At 46.3% G+C, this 22,723-nt stretch overlaps 1 protein-coding gene across 1 annotated transcript in view; it reads right to left on the bottom strand.

The window, feature by feature from the left end:
- LOC145355578 (dynein axonemal heavy chain 3-like) overlaps positions 1 to 22,723 on the bottom strand; it is a 507,454-nt gene that overhangs the window by 25,561 nt on the left and 459,170 nt on the right. Inside the window, 4 exon segments of the mRNA XM_080207828.1 lie at positions 4,364 to 4,541; positions 8,344 to 8,469; positions 18,159 to 18,417; positions 19,945 to 20,123. Of these exon segments, the coding sequence (XP_080063954.1) occupies positions 4,364 to 4,541; positions 8,344 to 8,469; positions 18,159 to 18,417; positions 19,945 to 20,123 (742 nt within the window).

Raw genomic sequence — 22,723 nt, forward strand, 5'->3', positions numbered from 1 at the left:
CTGCGAGGCCGATTTAAGAGTCCTATGGACCCGGACCCCAAGATCCTTCTGCTCCTCAACACTGCTAAGACTCCTACCCTTGATATTGTACTCCTGCATCCCATTGGTCCTGCCAAAATGGACCACTACACATTTACCCAGGTTGAAGTCCATCTGCCACTTCTCCGCCCAGTCTTGCATCCTATCTATGTCACGCTGCAACTTCTGACATCCCTCTAGACTATCCACAACACCACCAACCTTCGTATCGTTGAGGGGAATGGGTGGCACAGTGGTTAGCAGTGCTGCCTCACAGCACCAGGGACCTAAGTCCGATTCCCGGCTCAGGTCACATGTCCGTGTGGAATCTGCGCGTTCTCCCTGTGTCTGTGTGGGTTTCCTTGGGTGCTCCAGTTTCCTCCCACAGTTCCAAAAATGTGCTGGTTAGGTGCATTGGCCATGTTAAATTCTCCCTCAGTGTACCCAAACAGGCACCAGAGTGTGGCGACCAGGGGATTTTCACAGTAACTTTCTTGAAGTGTTATTTTAAGCCTAATTGTGACACTAATAAATAACCTCTAAAAAGTCTCTGGGGAAAGCAGCAACAGCCAAATTCATTGCACCATGGGTGGTTCTGCTGCAGAGGGGAGGGGTAAAAATGTAGAATGCAATAGTTATGGGGGATTCGATAGTAAGGGGAAAAGAGAGGCGTTTCTGTGGCTGCAAACGAGACTCCCAAATAATGTGTTAACATCCTGATGCTAGGCTCAAGAATCTCTCAGAGCGGTTACAGGGGGAGGGCGAACTGCCAGTGGTTGTGATACACATCGGTAAAAAATTCATAAGTAATTAAAAGGATGAAGTCCTAAAATACAGGGAGTTAGGAAGCAAGATGAGAAGTCAGGCCTCAAAGGTAGTGATGTCAGGATTGTGACCAATGTCAAATACTGGTCAGAGCAGAAACGATGTGGAGATGCCGGCGTTGGACTGGGGTAAAACAGAAAGAAATCCCACAACACCAATTTAAAGTCCAAACAGGTTTATTTGTAGCAAAAGCCGCAAGCTTTCAGGACAGCCTGTCCCTTCGTCAGGTGGCTGGGAGTTCTGATCACAAACAGGGCACCAACTCAATTTACTCGCATAATGGTTGGAATGCGAGTCTTTACAGCTAATCAAGTCTTAAAGCTACAGACAATGTGAGTGGAGAGAGGGTTAAGCACAGGTTAAAGAGATGTGTATTGTCTCCAGACAGGAAAGTTAGTGAGATTTTGCAAGTCCAGGCAAGTCGTGGGGGTTACAGATAGTGCGACATGAACCCAAGATCCTTGTTGAGGCCGTCCTCATGTGTGCGGAACTTGGCTATCAGTTTCTGCTAAGCGACTCTGCGCTGTTGTGTGTCGTGAAGGCTGCCTTGGAGAATGCTTACCCGAAGATCAGAGGCTGAATGCCCGTGACCACTGAAGTGTTCGCCAACAGGAAGAGAACACCCCTGCCTGGTGATTGTCGAGCGATGTAGCATCTGCATGACGTTAGCAGAAACTGCAGGATATATCAGATATGGCTGAGGAGATGGCGTAAGGGGAAGGGTTTCAAATTCTTGGGACATTGGGACTGGTTCTAGGGTACGTGCGACCTGTACAAACTGGATAGATTACCTGGGTAGGACCGGAACTGATGTCCTTGGGGGGATATTTGCTGGAGAGATTGGGGAGGGTTTAAACTAAAATAGCAGGGAGATGGAAACCAGTGCAAGGAGTCAGAGGAGATGGAATCAAGGACATAAACAAAAGGTGACACTAAGGGGAATAAGAAATGTAATAGGCAGAGAAACCAGGGACCAGAATCAAACAGGGCCACAGTGAAAAATAACAGGAACGGGACAAGTAATGTTAAAAAGCGTTAAGACTGTGTGCCTTAATGTGTGAAGGATTCACAATAAAGTGGATGAATTAACCACAAAAATGGATGTAAACGGGTATGATATAGTCAGGATTACAGAGCCATGACTGCAGGGTGATCAGAGATGGGAACTGAACATCAAGGAGTATTCCGTATTTAGGAAGGACAAACTAAAAGGAAAAGATGGTGGGGGTGGCATTGCTAGTTGGAGGAAATTAAAGCAATAGTGAGGAAGGATATTAGCTCTGGCAATGTGGAATATGTGTGGGTAGAGCAGAGAGGCACTGAGGAGGAAAAGAATGTTAGTGGGGTCTGTGTATAGACCCCCATACTGTAGTGATGATGTTGAGGGGAACCTTGAACAGGAAATTAGAGATGCATGCAATAAAGGAATATCTGTAATTATGGGTGACTTTAATCTGAATGTAGACTTGGCAAATCAAATTAGCACCACAGAGGAGGAATTCCTGGAATGTATAAGGGATGGTTTTCTGGACCAATAAATTGAGGAATCAACTAGAGAGCAGGCCATCCTGGACTGCATATTGTGTAATGAGAAAGGAATAACTGGCAGTCTAGATATGTGACACCCCTTGGGGATGAGTGGCCATAACATGATAGAATTCTTCATCAAGTTAGAGAGTAATGTAGCTGATTGTCAGACTAGGGTCCTGAATCTAAATATAGGAAACTACGATGGTATGAGGAACGAGTTGGTGATGACGGATTGGGAATCCTTACCTAAATGGAGGATGGAGAATCGGCAGTGGTAAATATTCAAGGAGCACTTGGGTGAACTGCAACAACTGTTCATTTCTGTCAGGTCCAAAAATAAAAATTAGAAAGATGGCCAAACCATGGCTTACGAGGGTAATTAGAGATAGTATTAGATCCAAGGAAGAGGCATACAAATTGGCCAAGAAAAACAACAGACTTGAGGATTGAGAGCAGTTTAGAATTTGCCAAAGGCAAAGCAAGGGACTGGTTAACAAGAAGAAAATAGAGTACAAGAGTAAGCTTGCAGGAAACATAAAAACTGACTGAAAGCTTCTTACAGGTATGTGAGGTGAAAACGATTGGTGAAGACAAACAGAAACAGGGATACTTATATCAGGGAACAAAGAAATGGCTGAACAACTGAATACTTGGTTCTGTCTTTACAAAGGAGGATACAAATAATATACCAGGAATGTTGGGGAGTACAGGTTTAATGAGAGAGAGGAACTGAAGGAAATCAGTAAGAGTAGAGAAATGATGTTGGGGAAATGGATTTAGGCCGATAAATCCCTAGGGCCTGATAATCTACATCCCACAGCGCTCAAGGAAATAGGGAATGCATTGGTCGTCATCTTTCAATATTCTATAGACTCTGGAATAGTTCCTACAGATTAGAGGGAAGCTAATGTAACCCTACTATTTGAAAAGGGAGGTAGAGAGAAACAGGGGATTATGTTTAGTACTGATTTATCAGCTGAGGGGAAGGGTTTGTGGTATCAGCAGGAGGTTCCCTTGCCCATGTTTGACCTGATGTCATGATGGTCCAGAGTCGATGTGGAGGTTTCTCAGGACAACTCCCTCGTGATTGTATATCACTGTGCCGGCATGGATATTCACCATAGAATAGTGAACTTTAAAACTGCAAGCTTTGAGAAATTGAAGTTAGCTCAGTGAGTTTCTGGAAAACTCTTTAAATTTAGCTAACTTCTAGATGTTAGCTATCTTTAAATATCAAAAAATAATTACTTTCTGAAGAAACTAACTCTTGTGTACCACTGAAATTAGTTAATATTTCAGTTTACTTGTCCAAGCATATTTTCAGTGATTTTAAATTGGATTATTATTCACTGATGGCTGATCAGATTCAATTCAAAATCCTTACTTTTTTCTGATATTTCCATTTAATAAAACTATACCAGGTCACTATTTATGTTCAATTCCCTCTGATCCCTCCCAACCTCTGAAATCTTCTCTTACCCCAAACCTTCTCATTATTGCTGTCTTCCCTAGCTCTGGTCTTTTGCTCCAGATTGACTATTTGTGGGACAGGGGTATCGCTGGCTGGCCAGCATTTATTGCCCATCCCTAGTTGCCTGAGGGCAGTCGAGAGTCAACCACATTGCTGTAGGTCTGGAGTCCCATGTAGGCCAGACTGGGTAAGAACGGCAGATTTCCTTCCCTAAAGGGCATTAGTGAACCAAATGGGTTTTCAGACAATCGGCTATGGTTTCATGGTCATCAGCAGACTCTTAATTCCAGATTTCTTTCTTGAATTCAGTTCCATTATCTACCATGGCAGGAATCGAACCCAGGTCTCCAGAATGTTAGCTGAGTTTCTGGATTAATAGTCTAGTGATAATATCACTAGACCATTGCTTCTCCATTTGAATCACTTCACTACGCTGGCAGCTGCCTTGGTCCCAAGCTCTGGAATTCACTCCTTAAATCTCTCTCCAACTCACTCATCCCGTGTGACAATTAGCAATACCTTGTTCCTCAGCGAATTTCATAAGTAAAGCCATGGGATCAGCTCCAGCAGAAAGGACAAAGATCAGTGGAGTGAAGTGACTGGAAGCCTTATAGCTGTGTTGTAGGTCGAAGGTTGGAGGTTCGATATAAGCAGCACTCATTTTCTCTGAGATGAATTGCTGGATGGCTGGAATCATCTACGGAATAAGAAGGAGGAAATTAGCAAAAGTTTTAGCAAAATCAGCCACTGGGCACATTGGAAAGCATCCCTGTTTTTAATTACATTCCACTCACGCAATGGAGAGTTTTGATTGTGTCATTGAATTGAATCTCTGGTCCGACCCGTACTGTGGGGTGGGGCTTTGCGTTGCCGGAATGATCGGAGCTCTGAACTGTGCATGCCTGGTTAGAAAAAAATTTGAAAAAGCGCGCCCGTGTCAGATCTCTCCCGAACTGCGGAGAAAGTGGCCTGGGAGCAAAAAGTGGGGGTGGGGGGGGTGGGGTTGTGGGGGTGCACGGAGTGGTGTCAGGGGTGGCGATCAGTCTGGGTAGTGGGGGGTGGATAAGGGGGCAGTGATGTATGTGTGTGCCCCCCCTTATTCTCCACCACCCCCCCCACCGGCCAGAGATCCATCTAACCTCACTCCCCTCTCCCCCCTCCAACCAGAGAATGATTTAGAGAATACAGGGCCACTTTCCTCAATCTCTCCCCCTAAAGCAATTAATCTGGTGAACTTCCATTGCACTCCTCCCATAGCAAATAGATCCTGAGATAAAGGGACAAAAACTGTGCACAACACTCAATAAACACAATAGTTTATCTTGCTGCTCAAATCCTCAACCTTGGAACCATCCTGGTGAAATCTCCTCGATGCCTCTCAAGGGAGCTCAGATTCTCTCTAAAGTGTGATGATTGAGACTAGACGTGTGACCTAACAGACCTAACCTGAGGTTTATTAAGGTGCGGATGAACTGCACGCTTTTTTACACTTTATCTCTATGTAGAAATACTAAGTTCCAAATGCTTTGGGTAATTATTTCTCAGTATGTTCTACCACCTTCAAAGATTCATGTACATGAATCTCCAGGATCCATGGTGTACTCGTTAGGACGGTGTCATTAAGTCTATATTGTCTCTCCCTATCCTTTCTGCCACAACACATCACCTCACACTTCTTCATTCAATTCTATCTGCTATGTATATGCCCATTCTGCTGGTGTATGTCCTGTTGCAGATGACTGGTATCAACCTCACTGTCACACCTCCAACTGGTATCTTATTAAAGTTTATTTACGAGCCACAAGTAATGTTTACATTAACACTGCAGTGAAGTTACTGTGAAATTCCCACACTCAGGCGCCTGTTCGGGTCAATGCAGCTAATTAGCACGCCTTTCAGGCTGTGGGAGGAAACCAGAGCACCTGGAGGAAACCCACGCAGTCATGGGGAGAATGTGCAAACTCCACACAGACAGTCCGGGAATCGAACCTGGATCCCTGGCACCGAGAGGCAGCAGTGCTAACCACTGTGCCGCCGTGCCACCCATTTATGATGAGAAAATGCAGAGCTCTGAGATGCAGAGGGATCTGGGCGACCTGGTACAGGAATCACAAAAGGCAGATGCAGTAAGTAATTCGGAAAGCTAATAGGATGTTATCACTAACTGTGAGTGGTATTGGTTAAAAGTAGGGAGGCCATGCTTCAGTTGCCTGGGGCATCTGGAGTATTGTGTACAGTGTTGTCTGATTTAAGGAAAAACAGGCCGGTTCTTTGTTCTATAAAAATGTGTTAGAAGCAGTTCAGAGAAGATTACTATGAGGAATGGGTGGTTGTCTTATGAAGAAAAGTTGGAGAGGTTAGGTTTGTATCTGCTGGAGATTAAAAGATTAAGAGGTGATTGAAACTCTTAAGATGTTAAGAACATAAGAAATAGGAGCAGGAGTAGGCCATCTAGCCCTTCGAGCCTGCCCCGCCATTCAATAAGATCATGGCTGATCTGAAGTGGATCAGTTCCACTTTCCCGCTTTCTCCCCATAACCCTTAATCCCCTTATCGATCAGATCTTGAGGAATCTTGGCACGGATGTGGAGGGGATATTTCTAGAATCTCGAACTAGGACCACTGTTTAAAAATAAGCAGTCTCTCATTTAAGACAAGGGTGAAGAGATTTTTTTCTCTCAAAGGCAGGGGGAGTCTTTTAGTATTTTGAAGTTGATAGATTCGAATATGAGGTTGAGGTTACAATAAGATCAACCATGATTTTATTGAAAGCAGACTAGGCTCGAGGGCCCGAGTGGCCTCCTCCTGCTAGTAATCCATATGTTTGTAGGGACTTAATTGGAGCAGCTATATACATACAGTGACTGTGAGAGGCAGAGGCTGGGAATTCTGTGGCAACTGACTCACTTTCTGACTCCCCAAAGCCTGTCCACCATTGATAAGGCACAAGTCAGGAGTGTGATGGGGCACTCTCCACTGCCTGGGTGAGCGCAGGTCCAACAACACTGAAGAATTTTGACACCATCCAGGATAAAGCTGCCTGCTTGATTCCCCTTCCACATCTATTCAATCCCTCCACCACTGATAAACAGTGACGGTAATGTGTACATTCTACACGATGTACTGCAGGAACTCACTAAGGTTTTTCTTCCAAACCCACAACCACTAGCATCTAAAAGGGACAGCAGATACTTGGGAACACCACCACCCGGAGGTTCCCTTCAAGTCACTCACCATCCTGACTTGGAAATATATCGGTCATTCCTTCACCGTCGCTGGGTCAAAATCCTGGAATTCCCTCCCTAACAGCAGTATGGGTGTACCTACACCTTAGGGATTGCAGCGGTTCAAGAAGGCAGCTCACCACCACCTTCTGAAGGACAACAAGGGATGGGCAGTAAATGCAGGCCGAGACAGCGGCGCTACATCCTGTGAAAGAACCATCGAAAATTACAGCTCAGAAACAGGCCTTTTGGCCCTTCTTGTCTGACCATTTTTCTGCCTAGTCCCACTGACCTGCACTTGGACCATATCCCTCCACACCCCTCTCATCCATGTACCTGTCCAAGATTTTCTTAAATGTTAAAAGTGACCCCACATTTACCACTTTATCCAGCAACTCATTCCACACTCCCACTACTCTCTGCGTGAAGAATCCCCCCTAATATTCCCTTTAAACTTTTCCCCCTTCACCCTTAACCCATGTCCTCTGGTTTTTTTCTCCCCTAGCCTCAGTGGAAAAAGCCTGCTTGCGTTCACTCTGTCTATACCCATCAAAATCTTATACACCTCTATCAAATCTCCCCTCATTCTCCAGGGAATAAAGTCCTAACCTATTCAATCTCTCTCTGTAACTCAGTTTCTCAAGTCCAGGCAACATCCTTGTGAACCTTCTCTGCACTCTTTCAACCTCATTTACATCCTTCCTGTAACTAGGTGACCAAAACTGTACACAATGAAAGAATAGAAAGAAGTCAATATATAAGAGGGAATGTGTTGTATGCGGTACATTCCTATCTATAAGCTTCACATCTGAACATTCAATAATTGTCTAATACAAACTTGAAGCAGAGCTGCAATTGGAATCAGTGAATGTAAAAGAAGGAAATCACTGACAAATGAAGGAATTTTAATTATGTAACAGGAGATTGGGCAGCATGGTGGCGCAGTGGTGAGCACTGCTGCCTCACAGCACCAGGAACCCGGGTTCAATTCCCAGCTTGGGTCACCATCTGTGTGGAGTTCTCCCCGTGTCTGCGTGAGTTTCCTCCGTCTGTTCCGGCGTCCTCCCACACTCCAAAGGTGTGTAGGTTAGATGGATTGGCCATGCTAAACTGTCCCTTAGTGTCCAAAACTGTTTACGTTAAGGGGATTGTGGGGTTACGGGGATAGGGCCTGGGTGGGATGATTTTTCAGATAGTTGGTGCGGACTCGATGGGCCAGATTGTGTAATTCTAAGATGTGATACCCCGAGTGTACACAAACTCAAGGAAACAAACCTTGTCGGGCCTGATGCAGCGAAGCACTAGAAGCATTTGGAAAGTACTCAGATTATCCGCCCAGGGATGGGGTAAAGGCATTTTCTCAGGCTGAGACGCATCATAGATTTTCTTCCATTCGGAAAGCTGAAATACATTAACCAGAAATCTTTCATTATATATTCACTCTCAACAAGGCTATATGTACCATTCAATTAACTGGGAAAGTTCAGCTATGTAGATGAGCACATCGCACTGTTCAGATGTAAAGGCCCCTCATCACTACCTTTATTGGAAAAATTAATCAATTATTAATATATGTACAATGAGAGAATGGAAGTCGAGGGGCTGAATGATCCTTTTCTCTATCTGACTTTCCTTCTGACTGTGTATACTGAGATACTCACTGTGTGTGTGTGTGTGCCTCTGTGTGTGTGTGTGTGTGTGTGTGTGTGCCTCTGTGTGTGTGTCTGTGTGTGAGTGTGTGTGTGTACGTGTCTGTCCGTGTGTGTGTGTGTGTGTGTGTGTAAGAGTATCTGTGACTGTGTGTGTATATATGTGTCTGTGTGTGTGTGTCTGTTTGTGTCTGTATGTGCATTTGTGTGTGTGTTTCTGTGTGTGTGTATTCGTGTTTGTGTGTGTATGTGCGTTTCTGTGTGTGTGTTTCTGTGTGTGTCTGTGTGTGTGTATGTTTGTGTGTGTATATGCATGTTTGTGTGTGTGTTTGTGTCTGTGTATGCATGTTTGTGTGTGTGTGTGTGTGTGTGTTTGTGTGACAGGCACCACCTCCCATTTCCTTATTGATCTGAAAGTATTTATTTTTCCTCTGACATTTCAACAACAACTTGTTAAAGGCACTAGTTAAACACAAGGCCCAAGGTGTTAGCTCCACTGGAGAAATCACTATTTATTTTCCCAAGTTCCCTAACATCCATGCCTTTCTCAACAGTAAATACTGATGAGAAATATTCATTTAAGATCTCTTTTATCTAATGGGCAGCACGGTAGCACAGTGGTTAGCACTGCTGCCTCACAGCTCCAGGGTGCTGGGTTTGATTCCCGGCTCGGGTCACTGTCTGTGTGGAGTTTGCATATTCTCATGCCTGTGCGGGTTTCCTCCGGGTGCTCCGGTTTCCTCCCACAGTCCAAGGAGTGTGGATTAGGTGGATTAGCCATGCTAAATTGCCCGTTAGTGTCAGGGGGATGAGCAGGGTAAATGCACAGGCCTATGGCGATAGGGCTTGGGTGGGATTGTGGTCGGCGCAGGCTCTATGGGCCGAATGGCCTCCTTCTGCACAGTGGATTCTATGATTAAGGAAGTAATAGTAGAACATGGAACAGTACAGCACAGTACAGGCCCTGCGGCTCTCAATGTTGTCCCGAGCTATGTCCAAAACCAAGATCAAGCTATCCCACTCCCTATCATTCTGGTGTGCTCCATGTGCCTATCCAATAACCGCTTGAAAGTTCCTAAAGTGTCCGACTCCACCATCACAGCAGGCAGTGTATTCCACACCCCAACCACTCTCTGAGTGAAGAATCTACCTCGGACATCCCTCCTATATCTCCCACCATGAACCTTATAGTTACGCCCCCTAGTAACAGCTACATCCACCCGAGGAAATAGTCTCTGCACGTCCACTCCATCTATTCCCTTCATCATCTTATAAACCTCTATTCAGTCGCCTCTCATCCTCCTCCACTCTGAAGAGAAAAGCCCCAGCTCCCTCAGCCTTTCCTCATAAGACCTACCCTCCAAACCAGGCAGCATCCCGGTAAATCTCCTCTGCACTCTCTCCAATGCTTCCACATCCTTCTTATAGTGAGGTGACCAGAACTGAACACAATATTCCAAATGTGGTCTCACCAACGTCCAGTATAGTTGCAGCATAACCCCACGGCTCTTAAACTCAAACCCCCTGTTAATAAACCCTAACCCTATAAGCCTTCTTCACGGCTCTATTCACTTGAGTGGCAACCTTCAGAGATCTATGGATATGAACCCCAAGATCTCTCTGTTCCTCCACATTCCTCAGAACCCTGTAATCCGCATTCAAGTTTGTACTGCCAAAATGAATCACCTCGCACTTATCAGGGTTAAACTCCAGTGAGGACCCAAAGATCAAAACCAAAGGCTCTGCAATCTCATTCCTTGCCTTCCAAAGAATCCTAGGATATAGCCCATCTGGCCCAGGGGACTTGTCGACCCTCAGGTTTTTCACAAAAAGCAGAGGGCTGATAACAGTGTAATCAGTGGTAACACCGATAACCGGTGTTATCAGGTGGTACACCGCTGGTAACTGGTCTCCAGTCTGAAAATTTTCCCTCCACCACCACTCTCCGTTTTCTATGAGACGGCCAGTTACTTATCCAATCGGCCAAATTTCCCTCTATCCCACACCTCCTTACTTTCTTCATGCGCCTGCCATGGGGAACCTTATCAAACGCCTTACTAAAATCCATGTATACGACTTAACTGCTCTACCTTCGTCTACACACTTAGTTACCTCCGCAAAGAATTCAATCAAATTTGTGAGGTAAGACTTACCCTTCATGAGTCCGTGCTGACTATCCCGGATTAAGCTGCATCTTTCCAAATGGTCATAAATCCTATCCCTCAGAACCTTTTCCATTAACTCACTGACCACCGAAGTAAGACTAACTGGCCTATAATTACCAGGGTCATTCCTATTTCCTTTCTTGAACAGAGGAATAACATTCGCCACTCTCCAATCCTCTGGTACTATCCCCATGGACAGTGAGGACCCAAAGATCAAAGCCAAAGGCTCTGCAATCTCATCCCTTGCCTCCCAAAGAATCCTAGGATGTATCCCATCTGGCCCAGGGGACTTATCAACCCTCAAGTTTTTCAAAATTGCCAATACATCTTCCCTTCTCTATCAGTCTGGCCTATCAGCCTGTATTACACTCTCATCCTCAAAAACATGGCCCCTCTCCTTAGTGAACACTGACGAAAAGTATTCATTCAGTGCCTCACCTATCTCTTCTGACTCCATGTACAAGTTCCCACTACTATCCTTGACTGGCTCCAACCTTACCCTGGTCATTCTTTTATTTCTCACATAAGAGTAAAAAGCATTTGAATAATCTAATCAAGCAGCGTCAGCATGGCTTCATGAAAGGAAATTGTGTTTGACGAATTTATTAGAGCTTTATGAAGAACTTTCAACCAGACTGGATTAGAGGGGAACCTGTAGATGTGTTTTATTGGACTTCCAGAAAGTGTCTGACAAGGTACCTCACAAAAGACTCAGTCATAAGATGGAGTTGGAGGTTGTATACTGGCACAGATAGCGAATTGGCTAACGGACAGGAAACATCGAGTGGGGATAAGGGGTTCTTTTTCAGGTTGGTGACCAGGGGGGTTCCACAGGGATCAGTGCTTGGACTGCAACTGTTTACAATATATATTGATGACTTGGAGGTAGGGAGCAAATATACTGTAGGCAAATTTGTAGATGCCACAAATATAGATGGAAAGGCAAGTAGGGAGAGGAGTACAAACAGTTTACAGAGAGACATTGATAAGATAAAGAGGGGTGATGGGGTGGGGGGTGATGGTGGGGTGGGGGAAGAATGATGGGGTGGGGGAATGATGAGATGAGGGGAGAATGCCGGGGTGGGGGGGGAATGCTGGGGTGGGAGGAATGATGGGGTGGGGGGAATGCTAGGGTGGGGGGAATGATGGGGTTGGGGGGGTCAGAATTCTGGGGTGGGGGGACTGATGGGGTGGGGGGGAGAATGATGGGGTGGGGGGGAGAATGATGGGGTGGGGGGACTGATGGGGTGGTACTTTATTTTTTTTTGTGGACATCTCCAAAGCACTACCTCTCTTGGGATCCTTAATTATCCCGGCTGCTTTTCCGAGGCAGTGGGAAGTGTAGACAGAGTCAATGGATGGGAAGCTGGTTTAGAACATAGAACACTACAGCACAAACAGGCCCTTTGGCCCACGAGTTGCGCCGATCACATCAACACCTATCTATAACCCCCAATCCCATAAAACCCCATATACTCATCCAGAAGTCTTTTAAAAGACCCCAGCGAGTTCGCCTCCACCACCACTGACGGCAGCCGATTCCATTCACTCACCACCCTCTGAGTGAAAAACTTACCTCTAACATCACTTCTGTACTTTCCTCCCCGCACCTTAAATCTGTGTCCTCTCGTAGCGACCATTTCAACCCGGGGAAATAGCCTCCGAGAGTCCACCCTATCTATTCCTCTCAACATTTTATAAACCTCTATCAGGTCGCCTCTCAACCTTCGTCTCTCCAGGGAAAAGAGTCCCAGCTCCCTCAACCTATCTTCATAAGGCATGCCTCCCAGTCCAGGCAACATCCTTGTAAATCTCCTCTGTACCCTTTCAATAGCTTCTACGTCTTTCCTATAGTGAGGTGACCAGAACTGCGCACAATACTCCAAATGAGGCCTGACAAGGGTCTTATAAAGTTGCAGCATTACCTCCCGACTCCTAAACTCAATCCCTCGATTAATGAAGGTCAGTACACCATACGCCTTCTTGACCACCTCTTCCACCTGCGAGGCCGATTTAAGAGTCCTGTGGACCCGGACCCCAAGATCCTTCTGCTCTTCAACACTACTAAGACTCCTGCCCTTGATAGTGTACTCGTTCATCCCGTTGGTTCTGCCAAAATGGACGACTACACATTTATCCGCGTTGAAGTCCATCTGCCACTTCTCCGCCCAGTCCTGCATCCTATTTATGTCCTGCTGCAACTTTTGACATCCTTCCAGACCATCCACAACACCACCGACCTTCGTGTCATCAGCGAACTTACTTACCCATCCCTCCACTTCCTCATCCAGGTCATTTATGAAAATGACAAACAGCAAGGGCCCTAGAACAGATCCCTGGGGCACTCCACTGGTGACTGACCTCCATTCAGAAAAAGACCCATCCACAACCACTCTCTGCCTTCTGCAGGCAAGCCAGTTCTGGATCCACAAGGCCAAAGGCCCTTGGATCCCATGCCCTCTCACCTTCTCAAGAAGTCTTGCATGGGGGACCTTATCAAACGCCTTGCTGAAGTCCATGTACACCACGTCCACGGCACTTCCTTCGTCAATGTGTTCAGTCACATTATTGAAGAACTCAACTAGGCTTGTAAGGCACGACCTGCCCTTGACAAATCCATGCTGACTATTCCTGATCAGGTCAAACCTCTCCAAATGCTCGTAGATCTTGTCCCTCAGAAGCCTCTCCATCAGCTTACCAACCACTGAGGTCAGACTCACCGGTCGGTAATTTCCCGGGCTATCTCTGTTCCCTTTCTTGAAAATAGGGACTACATCCGCAATCCTCCAATCTTCCGGAACCTCTCCTGTCTCCATTGACAACGCAAAGATCATCGCCAGGGGCTCTGCAATCACTTCCCTCGCCTCCCACAGTATCCTGGGGTATATCCCATCTGGTCCCGGCGACTTATCTATCTTGATAGAATTCAAAAGTTCTAACACATCCTCCACCTTAATATCCACAAACTCAATCTTTTCCATCTGCTGCAAATCTGTAGCAAAATCTCCCAGATCAGCTTCCACCGTGAATACTGAGGCAAAGTACTCATTGAGCACCTCTGCCATTTCTTCTGGTTCCACACAGACCTTTCCCCCTTCACCTTTTATAGGTCCTATCCCTTCTCTTCTCATCCTTTTACCTTTCACATATTTATAGAAGGCCTTGGGATTCTCCTTAATCTTACCCGCCAAGGTCTTCTCATGACCCCTTCTGGCTCTCCTAATTTCCCTTTTAAGCTCCTTTCTACAGTCCTTATACTCCTCAAGTTCCTTAACCTCTCCTAGTTCCCTGAACCTTTTGTACACCTTCCCTTTCCTCCTGACTAGGTTCAACACAGCCTTCGTGCACCACGGTTCCCGCGACCTACCAAAACCCCCTTGTCTCATCGGAACGTTGTCATGCATAGCTCCAGACAAACATTCCTTGAATATCCGCCACCTTCCTTCGGTACTTTTCCCTAAGAACGCCTCCTTCCAGTTTATTTGTCCAAGTAACTTCCTGACTTCTTCGTATCTCCCCTTACTCCAGACAAACACCTTCCTAGCCTGCCTGATCCTATCTCGTTCCAATGCAATTGAGAAGGAGATAGAATTATGGTCACCATTCCCAAGATGCTCTCCTACCGAGAGATCCATCACCTGCCCTGGTTCATTCGCCAGTACCAGGTCAAGTACAGCCTCTCCCCTCGTAGGCTTATCCACATACTGTGTCAGGAAACCTTCCTGAACACACCTAACAAACTCCTCCCCATCCAAACCCCTTACCCTAGGGATATTCCAGTCGATGTTTGGGAAATTGAAGTCTCTCATCACGACAACTCTGTTATTAATACATCTCTCCAGAACCTGTTTCCCTTCAACCTGCACTTCAACTTCCCTGTCACTATTGGGTGGCCTATAGAATACACCCAGCAAAGTTTTCGACCCTTTGCTGTTCGTAACTTCCACCCACAGAGACTCTGTAGATAGTCCCTCCACGGCATCCTCTTTCTCTGCAGCCATGACACTGTCCCTGATCAACAGTGCCACTCCACCACCTCTTCTGCCACCCTCCCTGTCCTTCCTGAAGCATCTGAAACCTGGCACCTGAAGTACCCAGTCCTGTCCCTGAGACATCCAAGTCTCCGTAATGGCCACCACATCACATTCCCAAGCAGCAATCCACGCCCTAAGCTCATCTACCTTATTCACTACACTCCTTGCATTAAAATAGATACACTTCAGCCCCTCAGTCTGGGCATTTCCCTTCTCCACCGCCTGTCTAACCTCCCTCCCATACTGCCTGTGGTCCTCCCCTACCTGGGAGCTAACCTCCTCCGTCCCAGTTTCCCCATCGCAATTCCCTCCCCCCATCCTTTCTAGTTTAAAGTCCCCCCGGTAGCCTTAGCCAGTCTTCCCGCCAAGATATTAGTCCCCCTGGGATTTAAGTGCCACCCATCCTTACTGTACAGGTCCCACCTACCCCTAAAGAGGTCCCAGTGATCTAGGAACCGAAATCCCTGCCCTCTACACCAGTCCCTCAGCCACGCATTCAGCCTCCACCTCATTTCATTTCTTCCCTCATTCTCCCGTGGCACAGGCAGCAATCCTGAGATTACTACCTTCGCTCTTCTCTTCCTCAGCTGCCTACCCAGTTCCCTATAGTCCCTTTTCACGAGTGCCTCCCTCTTGCCTACGTCAGTAGTACCTATATGTACTACAACCTCTGGTTCCTCACCCTCCCCTTTCAGGATGTCTGGGACCCGCCCAGAGACATCCCGAATCCCAGCTCCAGGGAGACAAACCACCATCCGCAACTCCCGTCTACGTCCACAAAAACGCCTGTCCGTGCCCCTCACTGTGGAGTCCCCTATTAGCACTACCTTTCTGCTCTCTTTTTTGATTTTTGGACTCACTGGCTCAGCTCCAGAGATCTGGCCACCGCTTGCTCCCTCAGATGAGCTGTCCCCCCCAGTAGTACTCAAGCCGGAGTACTTATTTTGAAGGGGGACATCCACCGGTGTGCTCTCCATCACCCGTGGTTTCCCCTTCCTAATAGTTACCCAAGTGCCCTCATCCCGTTGCCCTGGTGTGACTACCTGCTGGTAGCTCCTATCTATAACCTCCTCACTCTCCCGAATGAGCCGAAGGTCCTCGAGCTGCAATTGCAGCTCCTTAACCTGGTTCCGTAGGGTCTGCAGCTCCACACACCGAGCACAGGTTTGTGTGATGGATTGGGCTACATTCACCATCTTTTGTAGTTCCTTGCAGTTTTGGGCAGAGCAGGAGCCCAGACCAAACTGTGATACAACCAGAAAGAATGCTTTCTATGGGGCAACTGTAAAAGTTGGCGAGAACTGTAGATGACATGGCAAATTTCCTTAGCCTGCTGAGAAAGGAGAGGCGCTGGTGGACTTTCTTAACTATAGTGTCAGCATGGGGGGATTCAGGACAGGTTGTTGGTGATCTGGGATGCCTAAAAACTTGAAGATCTCGACCCTTTCTACTTCATCTTTGTTGGTGTAGAAAGGGGCATGTTCTCCTTTATGCTTCCTGAAATCGATGACAATCTACTTACGCACCCCGGACATTCTCTCTTCCACCTTCTCCCATTGGGAAAAGGATACAAAAGTCTGAGGTCACGTACCGACCGACTCAAGAACAGCTTCTTCCCTGCTGCTGTCAGACTTTTAAATGGACCTACCTCGCATTAAGTTGATCTTTCTCTACACCCTTGCTGTGACACTACATTCTGCACCCTCTCCTTTCCTTCTCTCTGAACGGTATGCTTTATCTGTGTAGTGCACAAGAAACAATACTTTTCACTGTATACCAATACATGTGACAATAATAAATCAAATCAGATCAAATCCGGCCATGACAGAGTTCTGAGTAAAGTCAGGAATTGGTGTTGAGTATAGGAATTACGTACATCGTCCAGCAAAGCTGGTTTTGAGTGATTAGTGCCCTTCTCTGCAAGTGTTGGCTGGTAGTGGATGCTGCTGTTGGAAGGCCCTTTCTTGACACTGGTTTAAGTTACTGTATGGCTATATTACAGGCAGAATGAAGCCATCTCTTTATCAATTTTGCATGTCTTATCCAAAATCACACATGCATTTTGTTTCACTTTCTGTCCAAAATATCTGTTATTGTTCCATTTTAATCAATCATTTTATCAGATAGTAAAGACCTGGGAGAGATGATACACGGAGACTAATGCAGATCCTGCTCCAGCTAATAATTCTCCAAAATAGTGGGGTGTGGGCGTTGGGAGGAGGATATGTTCTTTACCAGATGGAATACGTCACTACCATATGGACCATAAACCTAGCACTCAGACTAAAGCCAGTATGTATGCACCATAGACTGGCAAAAACACATTTCTAAGGTGCAGAATGGAGATTGTGTATGCAAACAGTTTCCTGTAACAATGCTGGCTCTGAGCAGTAGGAGCTGCTGTGAAGCACATCTGAAGTGTGTCTCAAACCATAGATCATAAAGAACAAAGAACAAAAAACAGCCCGGGAAACAGGCCCTTCGGCCCAATGTGCCCACACTGCCATTTTAATACTACCAGTACCTCCCTCCACCCATGACCCTTATCTATTGTTTTTATGGCGATCCACATTGAGGAAAACTAACTTAGGGACAATTCATTACTTCCAATCAGCCTAATAGCACATCTTTGGACTGTGGGAGGAAACCCACGCAAGCATGGGGAGAATGTGCAAACTCCACACAGACTGTGACCTGAGCCGGGAATCAAACCCAGGTCCCTGGAGCTGTGAAGCAACAGTGCTAACCACTGTGCTACCGTGCCACCAAACCAGGCACCTCTTTTAGAGGAAAATCCCCCAGAATCCTTTCCGATCACCAAGGTCATTTCTTGCACATGGCAAGGTTCCATAAACAATAATATACCAATGACCCAATAACCTGCTTCAGTGATATTGGGTTGAGAGACAGATATTGTCCTCAGAATATGGAGGAGAATTCGCTTGCAAGCTCCTGACTCAGAGATGGAGTGTTACTGTTGAGTCACAGCTAACACTTGCTCGAAGGTGGAAGAATTGAGTTTCTCTGGCACTTTCAAGGTTCACCATGCCAATATCAAATTGTTCAATGTTGACATGCACTGATCCTCATGTTACAGGCTGGTGGGGAGGGCAGAGTGGGCTCCAATCTCCACACATCCATCGAGGACAGTTGGTGTGAACAGTCCCTTCCAACCCCAGTAAGAATTCTGATATATTCTTTGACAACAAATTCTCTGTATATTTACACATTCTGACACTTACCTTTGAACAGAAGTGATTCTTTAGCTCAGAGAAAGCAGGGAGAGCAGAGAGGTGAACAATTTCACCCCAGGACTTCTCCTTCAGCCAGCTGGGGGCAGGATTTACAAAAGGGATCTCTAATGCCACTCCTCCTGTCAGGAGAAAGCGCCACTCGTCATCGTCCACAAGGTTCGAGCTTTTCTGAATGCCAACACACAGCAGGAATGAAAAGAGCATCTTGTCTCGCTCAAACAGAGACTGGCACACGTTCTGATAGACACTGGCAAAGGAGAGACGGTCAATTCTTACTGGCGATATCAAGAGTAAGCCTGGATTTTTAGTAACAACTACAATTTAAAAACACGGATTGTGGGCATTGCTGGCATTTCTTTCCCACTCCAAGATTCCCCAAGAAGCTGGCAATTGGAGCACTTTGATATTCTTCTGAATTTACCTTTAGATTTTGTGCTATCTCGTATTGACAGTTTCCAGTTTTGCTGGTTTGATGATGGTAATGGCTGAGTGGGGGATATGCCGGGGTAGAGGTTGCACATTGTGCTGGAGTACAGTTCCGCGGCTGTTGATGGCCCAGAGCGCCTCATGGATGCCCAGTCTTGAGTTGCTAAATCGGTTCAAATTTAGCACAGTGATAGTGCCACACAACACGATGGAGGTTATTCTCAATGGGACTTCACCTCCACAAGGACTGTGCGGTGATCACTCTTACCAATACTGTCACGGACAGATGCATCTACAACTGGCAGATTGGTAAGGATGAGGTCAAGTATGTTTTTCCCTCTTCCCTCAGCACCTGTCATAATCCCGGTCTCGCAGCGATGTCCTTTAGGACATGACCAGTTTGATCAGTCGTGCTGCTGCTGAGTCACTCTTAGTGGTGGACACTGAAATCCCCCATCCAGAGTACACTCTGTGCCCTTTCCACCCTCAGGGCTTCCTCCAGGTGTTGTTCAACATGGAGGAATACTGATTCATCAGCTGGGGAGGACGGTACGGGGTAACCAGCAGGAGGTTTCCTTGCTGTGTTTGACCTGGTACATTGAGATGGCGGCGTGGGCTCATTGGGCCGAAGGGCCTGGTTCCCAGGCTGTGTTGTTCTTTGTATGAGATCCAAAGCTGATGTTGAGAAGAATTCTCCTCCTCTTCCCCCAGCTTATTTTTTATCTACCAATAAACACACTGTTCCAAACAACTGAACCTCCCAAGGCCTTTCTGTCAGTATTGACTCTGGTTTGAGGCAAACACTTTGGGTGGAATATTCCCATTGTTGCCATGGGAATCGGAGTGGGGGTGCGGGGGGGGGAAGGGGGCGTGGGATTTGATGGGGGGGGAGGTGTGGTGGGCCAGACCATGCAAAGGTCTAGTGACCTTGGGTGGGATTTGCCAGTTTTGAGGTGAACACAGCCAGAAATTCCCACTCCTTGTCACTCCCCCAACCTTCAATTAGCCAAGCTATGGTTGTTTGTGGTTATTCCACGATGGAGGTGGTAAACACCAGTATTAGAACATTGAACATTACAGCGCAGTACAGGCCCTTCAGCCCTCAATGTTGTGCCAACCTGTGAAACCAATCTAAAGCCCATCCAGCCTACACTATTCCAATATCATCCATATTTTTATCCAATTTATGTTTATTCACACCCAGACTGTCGGTACAATGTGAATCCACCGTAAGTGGGAAGGGGACCCTGGCTGGACAACTGACCAACACTCTCCTTGTGCTTAAACACAGCACAACACTGACACTGAGCGGATCACACAGGGAGAATAATCCCACTTGTAGACTTACCTGTAGGTGAAGTGTTGATTCAGATTGTTTATCCTTTCAGAAAGCAGACTGTTCGGACTGCTTCTCTCAATAGATCTCATGTACAGATTGAGGAACCATGCCAGGGAATACTGGTACATGGGATCGATGTACGCCAGGTTAGAAATGACAAAAAATAAAACACTGGAGTGAGTGGCTACCTGTGAAAGCAGATCAAAAGAATCAGATTACAGCAGCGCCATTAAACTCTGCTGAAGAGTTCTGGAACAATCTTTATGAGCTGTCCTTCATCTGCAGGGCGAGCTGTGGTCAGACACTGAGTGAAAAGCAACTGTTTCACTCAATGGGTTACTTTATTTAATAGATCAATGAAAGTCTGTACAGCAGTGGATGAGCCTCGTAGGAGGTAAGTTCAGGTGTTTTATTGCCCAGGAAGTGTATGACCAGGGGAACAATAAGTCAGGAAGGAGTGAGGATGAATCAGCCTGAGACAAAACATCCAGAAAACTCCATTTCATCATTTTCTCAAAGAACAGAGCAGACAGTGAGGGAGAGGGGTTAATGTTGGTGTTGGGGGTGAGTGGGTGGGAATATTGATGTTGGGATAGTGGTGGGAATCATAAGAACATAAGAAATAGGAGCAGGAGTAGGCCATCTAGCCCCTCGAGCCTGCCCCGCCATTCAATAAGATCATGGCTGATCTGAAGTGGATCAGTTCCACTTTCCCGCTTTCTCCCCATAACCCTTAATTCCCCTGTCTATCAGAAATCTATCTACCCGTGACTTAAATATATTTAGCGAGGTAGCCTCCACCACTTCAACGGGCAGAGAATTCCAGAGATTCACCACCCTTTGAGTGAAGAAGTTCCTCCTCAACTCTGATCTAAACTGCTCCCCCCCTTATCTTGAGGCTGTGCCCTCTAGTCCTACTGTCTTTTCTGAGCGGGAAGAATCTCTCTACCTCGACCCTATCCATCCCTTTCATTATCTCATACGTCTCTATAAGATCCCCCCTCATCCTTCTAAACTCCAAGTACAGACCCAGTCTATTTAGTCTCTCTTCATAGTCCAACCCCCTCATCTCCGGTATCAGCCTAGTGAACCTCCTCTGCACTCCCTCCAAGGCCAATATATCCTTCCGCAAGTGCGGCGACCAAAACTGCACACAATACTCCAGCTGCGGCCTCACCAGTACCCTGTACAGTTGCAGCAAGACCTCCCTGCTTTTATATTCTATCCCCCTCGCTATAAAGGCCAACATTCCATTCACCTTCTTGATCACCTGCTGCACCTGCAGACTGGGTTTTTGTGACTCATGCACAAGGACCCCCAGGTCCCTCTGCACCGTAGCATGCTGCAGCTTTTCACCCTTTAAATAGTAATCCCTCCTACTGTTATTTCTGCCAAAGTGGATAACCTCACACTTGCTAACATTGTACTCCATCTGAATCATAGAACATAGAACATGTTCTATGTTCTATCTGAATCAGATAGGATGTGGGGTGGAATGGAATTTGATCTGTTTGTATCTTGTCAGTTAAAGATAAAACAGTGTAGATAGCAGCAGTCGGGAAAAGAAACCAACTCCCCCGTGCTGGAAATACTCCGCTGGTCAGGAAGTGTGTGATGAGGGAGAAACTGAGTTAACAATTCAGGTTGATGATCTTTCCTCGGACTGAGGAGATATAGAAATATTCCAGGCTTTGATTCAGTGAATGTGGGCAGGGGAGGAAGAACAAAATGGGAAGTCTCTGATAGGATGGAGGGCAGGAGAGATTAAATGACAAAAGATTTTGTAGAATTTATTTTATATTCACTTATGGGACATGGGTGTTGCTGGCTAGACCAGCATTTATTGCCCATCCTTATTCCATTCAAAATAACAAAAAGAACAAAGAACAAAAACAGCCCGGGAAACAGGCCCGTGTCGCCATTTTAACATTACCAGTCTCTCCTCCACCCATGACCCTTATCTATTGTTTATGGCATTCCACATTAATGGAAACTAATTTAGGGACAGTTTATTACCTCCAATCAGCCTAATAGCACATCTTTGGGGTGTGGGAGGAAACCGGAGCACCCGGAGAAAACCCACGCAAGCACGGGGAGAATGCGCAAACTCCCACAGACATTGGCCCAAATCCATGTGTCTGCACAGCAATCAGAGATAGTCACTGAGCTGTCGTCTTGCCCAGTATCTGGTCCAGTTTAGGCACACACTAACGACGTGAAGCACTAGGCCAATCTCGAACAACCAAGAGCAGCCCCAGTACAACCCATCGTGTGTATGCCCCTCGTTGGATAACAAGGCGGACCGACTTAAAACCTGTGAATTCCCTTGAGAAGATCATGGTGCCTTCTTGAACTGCTGGTAATCCCTGTGGTGTTAGGGAGGGAACCCCGGGATGTTGGAAGGAAAGGTTCTGTCCTGATGAAGTGTGAATGGCTGAACAGCAGCTGATCAAATGCAGAGTGAAAGAATAAAGAAAAGAATGGGGAAAACAAAACCTGAATAAAAGAAAAGGCAACAGAGGTAATGGGTGTAAAATTGTCCAGAAAACAGCACTGTGCGAATGGGACTGGGGGTTAACATCTCCCTGTTCAGAGTGAGTTGTTAGAAATGTTATCACATTTTGTGATGGGCAAGTGTTCCAGAATTATGAATCCAATATTCACAGGGAATGCAAGGCATTCAATACTTAAATCCATGGAAAGCGTACTGGTTTCTTTCATTCAGCGTGTGTTTGAGTGATCTGCCAGGCTAACTTTATAAGTAACAAAATCTGCAGAAAGTGCTCCT

The sequence above is a fragment of the Carcharhinus amblyrhynchos genome, chromosome 19 (assembly GCF_965287045.1).
Source record: "Carcharhinus amblyrhynchos chromosome 19, sCarAmb.v2.hapA, whole genome shotgun sequence".
Lineage (NCBI taxonomy): Eukaryota > Metazoa > Chordata > Chondrichthyes > Carcharhiniformes > Carcharhinidae > Carcharhinus > Carcharhinus amblyrhynchos.